Source organism: Carya illinoinensis, chromosome 16 (genome assembly GCF_018687715.1).
Source record: "Carya illinoinensis cultivar Pawnee chromosome 16, C.illinoinensisPawnee_v1, whole genome shotgun sequence".
Lineage (NCBI taxonomy): Eukaryota > Viridiplantae > Streptophyta > Magnoliopsida > Fagales > Juglandaceae > Carya > Carya illinoinensis.
This window is the reverse complement of record NC_056767.1, coordinates 27,097,385-27,114,488: the sequence shown is the minus strand read 5'-3', so window position 1 is coordinate 27,114,488 and position 17,104 is coordinate 27,097,385. Positions and strand designations below refer to the sequence as shown.

The following is a 17,104-nucleotide window of genomic DNA, read 5'->3' as shown; positions in this document are numbered from 1 at the left end:
AAAGAAATAAAATTTTCTTGTGAATTTTATATTTATTTATTTATTTTCTCAAGATTTGCATACTCTATAGCTATAGATATAATTTCTCATTATGAAAATAAAATTGTAAATTAATATAAATTGATATGATGTATTAAATTATATGAATTTTTTTATATAAATTATATAATAATTATCGCATCAAAATGAATTATTTTATAAATTTATTTTTTATTAAAGAGTTATTGTATTTTTAAGTTGTTACACAAGACATACCATCCAAAAATTTGATTAATAATATTTAATTAATTTACACGTATTTTTATTTATTTTTTTGACTTCCAAAAGGAAATGAGTAACAATGAAGACTCATCTGCCAGCAAGAGAATTATTCGGTGAGAGTGGGGGACAAGGGACTACCTTATCTTTGCACTATATACGCGACAGACCACTCCCGGAGATAGCCAAAACGAAAAGAAAACAGTGTCTTCTCCTCTCTTTCGTCTTTCACCATCGACTACAATAAAAAGGCCAAAGCCAAACAGGAAGCTAGCCAAGATCCCCTCAGCAGTTCTGATCTCTCTGCCACACGTTGTTCTCTGAAGAAACCCCGCGTCTCTTTGGGAGCGAGAAAAAAAGAAAAAGGGTAAGAAATGGTGCTTACAACGACGATCCCGGACCCCCGGGCCAGCGAGATGTTGCACTATACATATGCTTCTAGATATGCACGAGCGCCCGTTCCCAAGTAAGTTGCTTTGGGTTTTTCATCTCCCTCTCTGATCTGTTTGTTTCTCGGGAATTTACGAGAGAAAACGAAGATGCTAAGTTGTGCTGATGTTTTTTGTAATTTATATTTATATTTTCATGGTTGAAGGTTCAAGATGCCGGAGAATTCGATACCAAAAGAAGCGGCGTATCAGATTATTAACGATGAGTTGATGCTGGACGGAACGCCGAGGCTGAACTTGGCGTCTTTTGTGACCACTTGGATGGAGCCTGAGTGTGAGCAGCTCATGATGGCCTCCATGAACAAGAACTATGTTGACATGGACGAGTACCCTGTCACCACTGAACTCCAGGTCTACCCTCTCCCCTCCATCGCTTTCACGCAATAAAGATATGCAAAACTCACTAACTTATAGGAAACCGGATGATTGGATTAGCTATATTTTTCTGTATAATAATAAATTATTAATATTTATTTATTATTTTAATATATATTTAAATCCACCAAATCAGCTCCATTTTCATTTTCATAATTTTAAAAAACACCAACATATATACAATTAATTATATCCAGAAAATACAAAACATCAAACATGCATCGAATTAGATCAAATTGTAAATTACACAAACACATAAAAATACATCAAAGACATAAAAAAAGTTTTTTTAATTAATTGCCAGGGCTACATTCAGATCTTTTATGGAGAGAGAAAATAATATTTTTTTAATAAATTGCCCATTCTACAACTCCATACAAACTTGGCTATTAACTTAGATGAAAGCATGCAGGCTAAAAGATCTGAAATTAGTCAAAACTTGTGTAAAAGAATAGGATGCCTACATGACTGATGCGGATGCTCTTAAGAGTGATAAGCACAGATCAAGATCTGTAGTATTTACTTTTCCTTTGTGGGTGCTTTTTATTTGTTTTGGTTTTTGGATCATGGACCTGGACCGGTGTAAATGGCACATGGCTTTTGTGGGAACTGTGTTGCTCTTAGCTCCCTAAGTTGGGTAGCAACCTGTACTTCACATGATTTTCTCTTAAATAATGTAACCTATTAATTCTAAAATAAGCATTTCCAGACATCAGTAAAGAATCAAATATTGTTTACGAAGGTGGGTGTGAAAATGTTGACATTTTTAAGTCTTTTTTGTTCTTGGTTAACTACAAAAAGATTGATGAGTAGAACTCAAATCTGCAGAACCGGTGCGTGAATATGATAGCCCACCTATTCAATGCTCCTATTGGGGAAGCTGAAACTGCTGTGGGCGTGGGTACCGTGGGGTCATCAGAGGCGATCATGCTGGCTGGTCTAGCTTTTAAAAGAAAGTGGCAGGCCAAGAGAAAATCAGAGGGCAAGCCATATGATAAGCCCAACATAGTCACTGGTGCTAATGTGCAGGTGGGTATGTAATTTAAGGAAAAGTATAGTTGCAATGCACTAATCTGTACATCAATGTGATGTGATTGGTCAAAAAGTAGATTTTATTGAAAATAGTGTTAATTTAAATTTTAAGTATGAATAAATCAGTGTTGGTACACAGATTAGTGCGTAACTGTGTTTGTATGTAGCAAAACTCGTAATTTAATAAGTATTTTAGGTTGAATGAACTTAGATCATCTACTCTTGTATCATTTTAAATCATCACGGATGGAAATAGATGAATTTAATTATTTAATTCATAATCCAAACGGGTTGCAACCCAAGAAAGAGGTTTTTAGTTCAGGACGAACTAAACTGAGCTATATATATGTGCTTCACAGGTTTGCTGGGAGAAGTTTGCTAGGTACTTTGAGGTTGAGCTGAAGGAGATAAAACTTTCAGAGGGATATTAAGTGATGAATCCAGTGAAAGCAGTTGAGATGGTGGATGAGAACACCATCTGTGTTGCAGCAATTCTGGGATCAACCTTAACTGGGGAGTTTGAGAATGTGAAGCTCCTTCACGAACTCCTTACAAAAAAGAACAAGGAGACAGGGTGGGACACCCCAATTCACGTTGATGCTGCCAGTGGAGGGTTCATAGCACCATTCCTTTATCCTGATCTGGAGTGGGACTTCCGGTTGCCTTTAGTGAAGAGCATAAATGTCAGTGGTCACAAGTATGGGCTTGTCTACCCTGGTGTTGGCTGGGTTGTTTGGAGGACCCAAGAAGATTTGCCAGAAGAGCTTGTCTTCCACATCAACTATCTTGGTTCTGATCAACCCACATTCACCCTCAACTTCTCCAAAGGTAATAACATTAGTACACATGCATACAAAAATACGATGCGGAAGATTTTATTTTCTTACAAATCAAATTTTCTCATGTCGGTGTGGAGGATGTGTCTTCTACACCGGCTTGAAAGTGGAACACTCTCAATTCGATAAAATGTACTCTTCTTAGCTCGTGTCCGTCTTCAATTCTGGTGCTGAGTTATATCTACCAACATTTTAATAGCTTTATATTAGTAGTTATCAGATTAAACCACTTGCTTATATGGGTTTAGCTTTATAATCTAAAATGTTCATCTCATGCCACCAGATGTGTTAACGACAGGACTTGAACTCGGCACATTTTCTCATCAATCATTTAATTTTAGTCAAGTTCTGGCATTAGCCATGCAGTTTTCACTCTTTTTTGTTTTTTTGTTTTTTGTTTTTGGTGTTCATTTATTTTTCTAACACTTTCAATTCTGGCAGGTTCTAGTCAAATAATTGCTCAATATTACCAGCTTATACGGCTGGGCTTCGAGGTAACTGTCTTTCATTCTGAATCTATTATCTTACATTTAGAAGTCTCAAGAGAACACTGTTCAATATAATAAGATCCCATGTTTTATTCTGTAATTTTATTTAGTTTTGTGTTTTGATGTTATCTATAAAAGGGTTACAAGAACATCATGGAAAATTGCATGGCTAATGCCAGAGTGCTGAAAGAAGGAATAGAGAAAATGGGGAGATTTGACATTGTTTCCAAGGATGTTGGAGTTCCCCTGGTAGCCTTCTCGCTGAAAGACAGCAGCAAACACACAGTGTTTGAGATATCAGATAGCTTGAGAAGGTTCGGGTGGATAGTTCCAGCCTACACAATGGCGCCTGATGCCCAACACATTGCCGTCCTTCGCATAGTGGTTAGGGAGGATTTCAGCAGGAGCCTGGCCGAGAGACTTGTTGCAGACATTGATAGAGTTGTGAAGGAGTTGGACACACTTCCCAGCCGTGAATCCACCAAAGCTGCTCACATCACGGCTATTGATGAGGAGACACAGAGCGCGGATGGAGGCGGCGAAATGCATGTTAAGAAGAGAGTGAAAGAGACCAAGGAGGTAATCGCCCACTGGAGGCGATTTGTGGAGGGTCGGAAAGCTGGGGTTTGCTAGTAAACCGAAGCTCTATCCTTTTGCAGGCAGCTCAGATGCTTTCTATTTGTTAATCACATTTGCTGCGTGTTAAGTTATATGTTATTTGGGTTTGATGATTCTGTGATATGTGGTGTTCATAAATAAAATCTTTCGTACTGCTAAAGTATAGAGACTGTACTGCCCAGAAAGGAGTTTTGGATTTGTGAGGAGTTAACAAGGATTTCTGCCAAATCATTACCCGAGTTTTTATATTTTTACAATTTTCACCAAATTAATACTAAAATTTTCATGTTTTTGCAATTCGAGACTTTCTGTCATTCTCTCGTTAGAAAATTAATCGGAGAGGCTGCTACATGGCTCACATGGATATTGATGCTACGTGTTAGCTAATCAGTCGTATTGACATATAACTTCCCAATAGTTTTCTAATAAGAGATTGATGGATATCACCAGGAATTGCAAAAATATGAAAACTCAGATATTTTGTTTGCAATTAATCTTATCACTTCAACACTTCCACTTCTTCACAGGGCTATATAGGAATCGATGAAACCGGCTGCCACCAACGAGAACCGACTGACTGTGTTGGGAACTGGTAGAGAACCAGTCAGTGTGCGATGGAAAATGGAGAAAACCGAAATTCAACGATTCAATCTCGGTTTGAAGCTGGACCAGACCGCTGAATCGGACTATGTTATACACATTTTTTTTTTAATATACTTACTCCAAAACAACATTTTTTTCCATATATTATATAACACTAGTTGAAACAACGAAGTTTCGTTTCATAAAATACGCCTAAAAATAAAATGTTTGAAGTGATGCCGTTTGATTTTAAACCAAACGGCATTGTTGTGTTACGGACCCAAATGTGACTTATTTCGAGATAATCAATCTCCAGAAAATGATGAAGAAAAGAGAGAAGAATGAAGAGAAGAATTGATTCTAAATTCAGTTCTTGATATCCTTTCCGTTGTTTCCCTTCCTTTTATAGACTTTCATCTCCTCCCTCTGTAACGGCCTTAACGGCCTTTGTACATAAAAGAAACACAAAACGTTGCGTATCAAAAGACTCTACAATTATTACATTTCTGAATACAACAAACGACGCCGTTCTATTAAACTAAACGACACCACTTCACGTCCACTTCATTCTCTTCAAAACGCAGCACTTCATTTGCTAACAGATTTAACTGTCACTTCTCTTCCCCGTGCTACAACAATTCCCAGCATCTTCCCTGCAACTCCTTTGCAGATTCTCTGAGTTTAGCCCGTAACATACCCTCCCCATTTATAACACCTTGCCCACAAGGTGAGGGAATGCCTCTCTTAATTTCCAGTATGGTTCCCAAGTTGCCTCTTCTGCTGTCATTCCTTGCCACTTAATTAAAACTTCCACAAGGGCTCTATTATTGACTGGTCTGCTACGACGAAGAAGAATTTCTTCAGGTTCAGGCCTTAAGTCTCCATAAACATCTACTGGAGGTGGAGTTGTGAGAGGTGAAACATTATGGCCTATTTTTTTCTTCAAAGCAGATACATGAAATACAGGATGTATTTGAGCTGTAGCAGGTAATTCCAACCTATATGCCAACTTCCCAACCCTCTGAGTCACTAAGAAAGGGCCATAAAATCGTGGAGACAGCTTGAAGTTCTTTCTCAGGGCTACTGAATGCTGCTTGTAAGGTTGTAACCTCAAATAAACCCAGTCACCAACTTGAAACTCTCTTTCAGTTCGATGCTTGTCATAAAACAGTTTCATTCTATCTTGAGCAGCCACCAAATTCGCATGTAACAACTCTGAGATCTGCTGTCTTGTCTTTAAATTCTCATCCACTCCTGGATTATCAGTCAGCCCTGGTACATAAGCTTGTAACTTTGTTGGAGGAACTCCATACACCACTTCATAAGGAGTCATCTTTGTTGATGAATGAGTTGTGGTATTATACCACCACTCAGCTAAAGGTAGCCAATCAGCCCACCCTCTTGGTTTATCACCAGAAAAACATCTGAGATACTGCTCCAATGTTTTATTGACAGCTTCTGTTTGGCCATCACTTTGTGGATGGTATGCAGAAGTATAAGAAAGCACAACTCCTTGCAATTTAAAAAATTCTTTCCAAAAGGAACTAATAAAGGTGGAACCCCGATCAGAAACTATACTCTTAGGCATCCCATGAAGTTTGAAAATATTAATCATAAACAAAGAGGCAATGGTAGAGGCAGTGAAAGGGTGTTTCACAGGTATAAAATGTGCATACTTTGAAAGTCTATCAACTACCACCATGATAACAGAATACCCTTTTGAACTAGGCAATCCCTCCACAAAATCCATGGAGATATCAGTCCAAACTGTTTGTGGAATTGGAAGAGGCTGCAGCATTCCAGCAGGCTTAGTGTTCTCCATTTTGTTCCTTTGACAAACTTCACACTCCCTTATGAACTTCTTCATATCACCTTTCATGCCTGGCCAATAGAACTGAGATCTGGCCCTCTGTAATGACTTATGAAACCCTGAATGGCCTGCACTAGGGCTGGCATGTAGAAACTGCAAAATCTTCATTTTTATTTCAGCAACATCTGGTACATAAATTCTGTTTTTTCTAAACAGAATGTCATGTTTAAGGCTAAAGGAGGAATGTTGAGGATGTCCGCCCTTCAAACCATCGAGTACTTGATGCACCACCTCATCAGAATCATAAGCATTTTTTAATTCTTGCATCCAAGAAGGGTTAGGAAATGATATTACAGATAATGATAAAGTGTCTTCATTATTGTCTTTCCTTGACAAGGCATCAGCAACCTTGTTTTCTACTCCCCTCTTGTATTCAATTGTAAAATCATAGCCCATTAGCTTTGATATCCATTTCTGCTGTGCAGGAGTGCCCACTTTTTGCTCAAGCAAAAACTTCAGACTATGATGATCAGTTCGAACCACAAATGAGCCTCCAAGTAGATAGGGTCTCCATTTTTTTACTGCAATTACTAGGGCTAAAAGTTCTTTTTCATAGGTAGATAACAAAAGATTTCTACCCTTCAAAGCCTGACTTAAAAAAGCCAAAGGTTTCTGTTTCTGCATTAATACAGCCCCAACTCCACTACCACACGCATCACACTCTATTACAAAGGGCTGAGTGAAATCTGGTAGACTTAATACAGGAGGACTTGAAACAGCCAACTTCAACTCTGCAAATGCCTCAGTAGCCTTTTCAGACCATTTAAAACTGTCTTTTTTCAATAGTTCAGTCAATGGGGATGCAATTTGGCCATAATGCTTTATAAATTTCCTGTAATACCCAGTCAACCCCAAGAAACCCCTCAAGGATTTCACATTTTTTGGAATAGGCCATTTGATCATGGATTCTAATTTCTTAGGGTCAGCTTTCACTCCCTCTTCAGAAATTACATGACCTAAATATTCTATCTCAGAAGAAGCAAACTTGCATTTACTTTTCTTTGCATATAGTTGATGACTCTCCAATGTTTGCAACACAATTGTAAGATGCTGCAAATGAGAAACAGGATCCTTGCTATACACCAGTATATCATAAAAAAAAAACAATGACAAAGTTTCTCAAGAAAGGCCTAAAGACATCATTCATAAGACCTTGAAAGGTGGAAGGTGCATTAGTGAGTCCAAATGGCATCACAAGGAACTCATAATGACCTTCATGAGTTCTAAAAGCAGTTTTCTCAATATCCTCTTCCTTCATTCGAATCTGATGATACCCACTCCTCAAATCCAATTTAGAAAAAATTGTTGCACCAGAGAGTTCATCCAACAGCTCATCTACAACCGGGATTGGATATTTGTCCTTAACTGTAGCTTGGTTAAGGAGTCTGTAATCCATACACATTCTCCAAGTACCATCAGCTTTCCTCACTAAAATTACAGGTGAAGAAAATGGAGATTGGCTAGGCCTTATAACTCCTGACTGCATCAACTCAGAAACAATCTTCTCTATTTCCGTCTTCTGATAAAAGGGATACCTATATGGTTTAACACTTATAGGTATTGATCCTTCTTTTAATTGAATTCTGTGATCCTGACTCCTTCTAGGTGGTAACCCTTTAGGCTCTTAAAAAACTTTCCCAAATTGAGATAACAAATCAGAAATTTCAGAACTCACTTTCTGTTCTTTCTCAGGATTAACAGAAATCATTTGTAGAAATACCCCTTTGGTCTCCATAGAAGAGAGCTTACATACTTCCTTGTCATCAAGCACAGAAGTATGGTTAAAGGGTAAGCCCTTAAGACAAGTGACTACCCCTTTATAGGTAAATTCCATCTTCATTTGAACAAAGTCCCAAAGGACTGGCCCCAATGATAGGAGCCATTGTACCCCCAAAACAATATCACATCCTCCTAAAGAGAGAGTAAAAAAGTCCAGATTGAATTTTGTACCTTGTATTTGCAGCTCCACATCAGTGCACTTCCCATCACTCAACAACACATCTCCATTTGCCACCTTCACTGGTACTGATTGAGACTGCTGTATTCTTAAACCACACTTGGAAATTACTGCAGTATCCACAAAGTTATGGGTACTGCCAGTGTCAATTAAGATAACCACCCATTTCTTTCGAATTCTTCCAACAACTCTCATAGTTTGAGGACTTGTTGCTCCTCCCAAAGCATGAAAAGAAATGGAAGCAATTTGTGGCTCATCTTCCCTTTCATTTTCTACTAACTCAGGCTGCTGGTCTTCTTCAGGACACACATCCTCCTCAAGACTAGTAGGCCAATCCATACTTTCCAGCAAATAAAGCTTTGGCTTCTCACACTTATGACCAAATTTATATTTCTCATCACAGAAATAGCATAAGCCTTTCTTTCTACGTTCTTGCATTTGTGATTCAGTTATCTTTTGTACTGGAATCTTGGACAAGGGCTGAAACTTAGGAGTACCCAAGATTGATCCAGATTGAGCCTGCTTGAAGGTGTTACTTGCACTAGATTGTACAAAATCCAGATTGCTATTTCTCCACTGTCTCCTAGTGCTCCACACGCATTCTTCTTGAATTTTTGCCAACCCAAATGCATCATTAAGGTTGGTAGGATTCAGCATCCTCACTGGTAACCTTATCTCATCACGCAAGCCACTCAAGAAACAACTGAGTTTATTGTTTTCTGAAACTCCACGAATTCTGTTAGACAAAACTTCAAATTCTGCTTTGTAACTAGTGACTGTTCCCCTTTGCTTAAGCCTCGTAAGAGATTCCATAGGATCATCATAAGAAGTTGACCCAAACCGAGTATGAAGTGCCTTAACAAATTCTTCCCAAGTACAAAATACCCCAGCTTCACTAGCATTTTGAAACCACACCAATGCTCCATCATCCATATGAAAAGAAGCAAAAAATATCCTCTGACCAGGAGGAACTTGATGATACAGAAAATACTGGTTGGTTCTGTAAATCCATGCAGAGGGGTTCCTGCCATTGAATCTTGGAAACTCCAGTTTAATTCCCTTAGTAAGGGTTCTGTCAAAATTGTCCATTTGATTCTCACGATGATTCACCTCACCCATTCCTTCATGCACCTCTGCCCCCTCAATACCAGGTGGTGTATTGATTGAAATTCTTGAAATCTGTTGAAACAGCTCATTAAACTTCTTTTCTTGGTTCTCTCTATCCATTCTTGCAACTTCTTGTTGCTGCATTAACACTGCAATAGTATCCTCCAACTGCTTCTGCTGACGATCTTGTTGCTGTCTCAATTGGTTTAGAGAGTCCACCACTTGAGCATAGGACCGAGTTCCTTCTGCCATGGCTCTAGATACCAAAATTGTTACGGACCCAAATGTGACTTATTTCGAGATAGTCAATCTCCAGAAAATGATGAAGAAAAGAGAGAAGAATGAAGAGAAGAATTGATTCTGAATTTAGTTCTTGATATCCTTTCCGTTGTTTCCCTTCCTTTTATAGAGTTTCATCTCCTCCCTCTGTAACGGCCTTAACGGCCTTTGTACATAAAAGAAACACAAAACGTTGCGTATCAAAAGACTCTACAATTATTACATTTCTGAATACAACAAACGACGCCGTTCTATTAAACTAAACGACACCACTTCACGTCCACTTCATTCTCTTCAAAACGCAGCACTTCATTTGCTAACAGATTTAACTGTCACTTCTCTTCCCCGTGCTACAACAATTCCCAGCATCTTCCCTGCAACTCCTTTGCAGATTCTCTGAGTTTAGCCCGTAACATGTTGCGATATGGGATCGTCTTCTACATTTAGTTTCTTCTTCTTTGTTTTAGTTGCAGTAGCTTTCTCTCTCTCCTTTGCAACTCTCTCTCTCTCTCTAGTCTCTTAGGCTTAGATCGCCTCTAGGGGTAAAAACCGGTCGAGAATCGACAGAGAACTGCCAGAGTTGAGACGGCTGGTTTTCCTCCTCCCCATTGACTGGTTACGGTAGGTGACTCTTCATTCCTACACAGCGCCAGTTGGTGTCGATTTTGTCTAAAAACAGTGCGAAGACATCGGTTTTCACCTCTACTTCTTCAATCATTTTACTTGCAATCTACTCATACTTCATTTTAATTCTTGGATGGGTTTTATTCATTTAAATGGAAATGATGGTTGATGGAGTTTGATATGGATTAATGGGATGTCATTTACTTCAGAATAGTGAAATTTGTAGATCTGAGAGATGATTGTAAGTGCATTCGAATAATGATCTTGTTCATAGTGGTGTTGGTGGCAAGGTTCTAAGCTTCCACATAATATATATAAGCCATTGAAAATTACCATTAATTAGACGTGCATGTCCTTTGACATGTCCTATGATCTTTACTATCATTTTTACATGTACAACAATGATGAGGTATTGCCTGAGGAAACATCTGATACATATCACTCGAATGTGTGAGATTATTAGAGAAAAGTGTAGGTACCATCCTCCTAGTCTTCTTATGCCAATTTCTATTTACAGTTCTTCTGCAAGCAGTCGGTAGATTGCAATCGCCATGCAACCAGCTGATGTAGCATTATATGAAATTTTAAAAAATAAACAGAAGGAAAATGAAATAAAACTGAAAGAAGCATACAACATAACTGTTACAACTTTCGACTCCCCATTTTGTCTCTTCAACCCCCCCTCTCTCTCTCTCTCTCTCTCTCTCTCTCTCTCTCTCTCTCTCTCTCCATGGTTCGTTATTACCATTAATCTTGCCCCCTTTTCTCCAGCAGGACTGTAGTCACTGCACATTGCAAATATCCAAAACACACAAATATATTTTTGAAACTTAGTTCTGTGTAGCACAAGCCGATCTTTTCTTTTCCTCCCTCTTTCGGAAACCCAGGGCGAAAAATCAAGGTATCAAACGAATGATAGCAAGATTTGTGAAGGATTTGCACGTATTTGTGTGAGCTGGGCACGTCACTTTGAAATGGAGCTTAGAGTGCTTCATGCTGCATAGTGTTGAATTTTTTGGATTAATAGGCTATGGAGCTGGTTTTATTGTTAAAAAAAAATTGTGCTTGACCGAATTGGTTGGTAGGATTGGAACTGATGATTTCTACCTAAGGTTTTGTGAAGGGAAGAAGGGAGGTTTGTGATGAAGGAGAATACAAGGAAGAAGGGGTTGTTCTTGTCAAAACGGTGTGTTTTGTAAATGTCAAGAAAATAAAACACATTCACGTGGGCCACAATTGTGTGCCGACTCTCCCACTCGATTGCATAAAACATTTTTCTTCTATTTTAGTGATTATCATAATGAGCCAATCAATTGGTATAACACTTTTTTTTTTTTTAATTGGCACTGGTTTCCCAAGAATAATATTCTTACTAATTCTGGGAACAACTTTGCTACATACAGTCGCTACATGCAGTCGGCGTGCAGTCGGCTGTACAGAATGAATAAAAAAAAATTATAAAAAAATATTTTTATATTCAAGGGGACCTACATGAATTATAAAAAGTTATAAAAATAATTTTTTTTTTTCATGTAGGTCCCGTATTAATTTTTTTTTTATAGCCGACTGCACGCCGACTGCATCTCCCGACTTCAAAAAGTATTTCTCTTCTTGGAATATACAGACCTGGTAAGGAATTTATCGCAAGTGTACATCGAGTAATCTAAAGAAAAAATCTCCTAGTTCGATAATTTCTAGAAATTGTTTGTACCCAAAATGATTTGAACTTTAGACTTAAGGAGAGTATACCCCAAGTCTAAAGTTTTTATCACTTGAACCAACTCCTAGGGTTTAGTATAACTAGATGTGACTTATTTAGTGTGAATAATTATATTATCTTTTATTCTTGAGTATGAAGTAACAATAGATATTCAACATACTAAATAACTTTATTACAATTCTATTTCAAATAGAGAACAATTAAAATGAATATCTCAATCGAGGAATGCTAGATATAATTTTAAATTGTACAAATCTAGCATATTTTTTTTTTTTAAAAATATAATCTATCGTGAAAATATTGATTTTTTTTCTTTACGCGAATCACGTATTTTTTCTATTTTCTTTAAAAAGAATGTACAAGATTTATATATTATAAAATTGCATAAATCATTTCCAAATTCAAGGAGACAGAAGTGCCAATTCATAAAAGCATTGATACTACTATTGGTTGTAAAATAATTGTATCCTTTGTCATTATTTTTATTTGAAGAATGAAACCGGGAATCCTTTCCTCCCTCTCAAAATTGCCATGGGCCGCAAGTCAATGGTAAAAGAGACATCTCCACGACCATCACGGCCCATTTCCTTGTCCCTAAGAATACCCTCTCTATTTCCTTCTCTTCCTCCTTGAACCTCAAAACGGTCGTATCTTTGTAAGCCCCTCTCGGCTGCTTCCGAGATGAGGAGGCTCTGTAAACATTTATCTGCGATCAGATTCAGAAACCCTTCAGACTCTTTCTCAATCCGCAGCTTTAATATTAATCCCTCAGTTGAACAGAAATGTCATTTAGCTGATTTTATTTTCTCTACGTCATTTCTACGAACACCTTGTTCGGAGTCTGTCAAACTGTCGTTTCCCTTGAATCCTCTTGCGGGGTTCATGGTGTTCGCGCGGCGGTTTTGTTCAGAGGCTGTCCCTATTGGTCCAAGTTTTGATCTTAGCGGCAAGGATGTTGAGAAAGAGGATAAATGTTTGGAAAGTGATGTCGATAGGTTGTACAATGCTGTCATCGATAACTCTAGTGCGTATAAGAATATGGAGAAGGCTCTTGACCAAGTTGGTGTAGAGTTGACGAATGAATTAGTGGTTGAGGTTATTCGTAGGCTTCGGTTCGAGGAGAAAATAGCGTTTAGATTTTTTACGTGGGCGGGGCATCGAGAAAACTATGCCCACGAGTCTCGGGCGTATAATGATATGATTGATATCCTGTCTAATACAAAATATAAGGTGAAGCAGTTTCGAATTGTTTGCGATTTACTGGATTACATGAAGAGGCGCGACAAGAACACGGTTCCCGTAGAAGTTCTGTTGAAAATTTTGAGAGATTACACCGAAAAACATCTGACCTATTTGCATAAATTTGCCAAGAAGAAGAGGATAAGGGTGAAGACGCAGCCGGAGATCAATGCTTTTAACTTGCTGTTGGATGCTTTGTGCAAGTGCAGTTTGGTCGAGGATGCTGAAGCCATGTTTAAGAAGGTGAAGAACAAGGTTAAGCCTGATGCTAACACTTATAACATATTGTTTTTTGGGTGGTGTAGAGTTAGAAACCCAACTAGAGGAATGAGAGTACTTGAAGAAATGATTGAATTGGGTCATACTCCTGATAATTTTACGTACAATACTGCTATTGATTCCTTTTGCAAAGCAGGGATGGTGACAGAAGCAGCTGAACTCTTTGATTTCATGAGAACGAAAGGTTCCACTCTGTCTTCGCCTACTGCTAAAACTTATGCAATCATGATTGTGGCTCTTGTCCAGAATGATAGAATGGAGGAGTGCTTTAAACTTCTAGGGCATATGATAAACAGTGGTTGCCTTCCTGATGTTACTACATACAAGGAAGTGATAGAAGGGATGTGTTTGGCTGGAAAGATTGAGGAAGCGTACAAATTCTTAGAAGAGATGGGAAATAAAGGTTACCCCCCGGATATCGTTACTTACAACTGTTTTCTCAAAGTCCTTTGTGACAATAAAAAGAGTGATGAAGCACTCAGGCTTTATGGAAGAATGCTTGACATGGATTGTGTGCCTAGTGTGCAGACCTATAATATGCTGATTTCAATGTTTTTTGAGATGGCAGATACTGATGGGGCGTTTGAGACTTGGCATGAGATGGATAAGAGAGGCTGTCCACAAGATATGGATACTTATAGCTTGATGATTGATGGGCTTTTCCGTTGTAACAAGGTTGAAGATGCATGTTCCCTTTTGGAAGACGTGGTGAACAAGGGAATGAAATTGCCATATCGGATGTTTGATTCATTTTTGATGCAACTTTCTGTGATTGGTGATCTCCGTGCCATCCACCGGCTCTCGGAGCATATGAGAAAGTTCTACAATTCTGCTATGGGAAGACGTATTGCACTCAACCAGAAGCGAAAGAGCATGAGTTTGAGAGGAAAGTAATGAGATTTCTAGATTAGCCATCTAACTATCTTTTCAGTGTCTTTGTGGAGATCATCCATTGCGATATTTTTGAACTGTTGGTGCTGCCTCATCATGCCAAATGGTTGTATTGCTGAAAGTACTCTTCTAGTTTACTGCTAGTACTACTAAGGTATCTAATTCCATAGTTTGTTCCCCTAACTTTCGTCTCAGTGTGGTGCCAGCCCAGCAGAGTAGCGCTTTTGCTGTTGGTGTGATTTCAGATTCTCTACATTTCACTGCTTCACAGGATGAGATTGAGCTACCATCCGGTGGAGCAGCTACCTTCCTTGGAAAATGCAAAAAGTGCAGCTGCCTTCTTTCCCAGGTTCTATTTCTTGGCAGTAAAGTGCGGGTTGACCTACAACTCAATATCTCTCTAATTCGTCTGAAAATCTCCCATTTGTGCAAGACTGGTAATGTCCTGAAAGTTATAATATAGTTGAGAGTGGTTTTAAACTTTCATACTGACACATCCTGTTTTGTAATTCTTGTTTTGGATGCTACGTGTCAGCAAGGTGGGATCATGAGCCAATACCGTGTTTCTACTTTTTAGCATTGAGGCACATGTCTTCCATGGACATGTGTTTCTATGTCAGGTCTCTATCTGCAGTGAAGGTTATCGCTCTTGGTGACAAACCAGTCCTGACGAAGAAATCGAATTCAAAAGCTTGTAGTTTTTACTGAAACTTCATAAATAATTTTCTTGGAGACTGCATTGATGCAGCAGGATGTCAATAATTTCAACGATAGGTATGTAGATAGTCGATACGACTTTATTGTATATTTTGTCTTTGATTCGTGAACGAGTTCTTTATGTCATTTTTCTGATTTTGATCACGTCTTCATTCTTATTCTGTCTTTTGTTCTTTTGTTCCACACCCCAAACCCCACCCCCCCCCCCCCCCCCCCCCCCCCCCCCAAAATGGCATGAGTTGGTTTTAATATTGTTAAAATTTTGTATGCGAACTTCACAACTTGTCCTGTCTGTGTTTATGGTTATGAGTGGCATACTTGAGGAAATTCTACTTTTCATCGCTTTTAGGCCCATCAACAGTCTACGGTGTCTACCCAGGTGTGTTTTTTACCTAAATATTTAACTGATGGGCTTCGGAAGCACATATACGTTGTTTACATATTTTATGGTTGTTGATATTAGCTGAAAATGCTGAGAATTTCTGGGGCAGCTTGTTGCTACCATAACTCATTAGAGTCATCTCTGTCCACTCCCTCCCTCGTATTGTCCAACCTATCATCTGGAATTATGAATACTGTCTCTACATCTTTATCCAACTCAACATATGGTGAACTAGTGTTAAATGTTGTCTTGTACTTTGTCTAACATTGCTATGTTTTATGTTTGAAATCACTCTTCCACCCATCCTTGGAACAAATAGGAACAATCACACACTAAGAGGAGATCACACAGCTAAACTGAAATACCACCAGATGATCTAAATAATGGAGTCTGTTGATTAGGTTTCCAATCTTTTAATCGATATTTTGAGAAGGGATTGAGCACATGGATGCAAATTGCTTGTCAACTTAAAATTGTGATCTTGGACGCAGATTGTTTGACAATGAGTTCTGAACATAGGGCAGAATGGGAACAAGCATTTCTTTTTAAACCTATTTATAATATATAAAACTGAAGAATTAACTTGAAACTTGCTGGCTGATACTGTACTTAGAACTGCATAACTGCAAGTCTTGACAGGAATGATCTGATCTTTTTTTCATTCTTTTTGTCTTCTCATACAGATCATTTTAGGGGACAGGAGTGAGCAGAAGGCAGTCAAACACATGAGAATAACTTGTTTTAATCCTGGTTCCTTCTGAAATGGCCACACATTTGTGGCATATTGTTCGTGCACTCAGGAGTCAGGAAGTTGAATTGTCAGCCTTCAAAGAATATGAGAAATATATGTTACACTAAACTTCAGCAGGCCAATCTGAAATAATGCGAGGCTGGATTTAAGCTGGGAACACCACTTTGTTCTATTTGATGCTAGGTAGAATAGACTTATTGCTCTTGAACGGGTCTAATATTTAATTAGAAACTGGCCTATCAAATGACAAGAAATTTGTGATGTACAGAAGAGAAGGCAATTGATTGTCTTAAGTGGAAGCACATATTACCTCTGGTGTAGAGAATGAATTCTGTTTGTCAAAATAATTCATTTTTGGTGCTTTCATTTATATGTTCCCTCTGTGAAAATAATGCCCTCAATAAAGTTTCTGAAAAATTTATATTTTCTTCATATAATCTATCACTTAAGAATTGGTTTAAAATACGATAACAAGGATGGTGGTTTCAACAAACTCAGTCTTATCATGCAGTTGCTTATGCCTTACTGCATTTGTTTTTCTTTTAGAAAAATTGAAGATGTCAAATTGAAGATGGCCGCCATATAGAGCTTATCTTCTGGAAGGTTTTACACCAACTAGAAAAAATGGACATTGTAGTGTTTAGATATTA

General features: G+C 38.2%; 1 protein-coding gene and 1 pseudogene across 3 annotated transcripts; both read left to right on the top strand.

The window, feature by feature from the left end:
* The first annotated feature begins 373 nt into the window (after positions 1 to 373).
* Positions 374 to 4,216, top strand: LOC122299356 (annotated as a pseudogene).
* Positions 4,217 to 12,747: 8,531 nt separating this feature from the next.
* On the top strand, positions 12,748 to 16,882 carry LOC122299548 (pentatricopeptide repeat-containing protein At1g73400, mitochondrial). 3 transcript variants are annotated; one of them, XM_043109916.1, is made up of 3 exons: positions 12,748 to 14,758; positions 14,876 to 15,378; positions 16,387 to 16,882. In XM_043109916.1, exon 1 carries the CDS (start codon positions 12,877 to 12,879, stop codon positions 14,605 to 14,607), a length of 1,731 nt encoding a protein of 576 aa, XP_042965850.1. In that variant the 5' UTR covers positions 12,748 to 12,876; the 3' UTR covers positions 14,608 to 14,758; positions 14,876 to 15,378; positions 16,387 to 16,882. The 3 variants fall into 3 exon arrangements, with proteins under 3 accessions (XP_042965850.1, XP_042965849.1, XP_042965848.1); XM_043109915.1 differs by having other exon boundaries at positions 12,748 to 15,041; positions 15,140 to 15,378; XM_043109914.1 differs by having other exon boundaries at positions 12,748 to 15,378.
* The last annotated feature ends 222 nt before the right edge of the window (positions 16,883 to 17,104 follow it).

Excerpts from the sequence above, each read along its gene's own strand:
- LOC122299548 (XM_043109916.1), top strand. The coding sequence starts at position 12,877 with ATGAGGAGGCTCTGTAAACATTTATCTGCGATCAGATTCAGAAACCCT.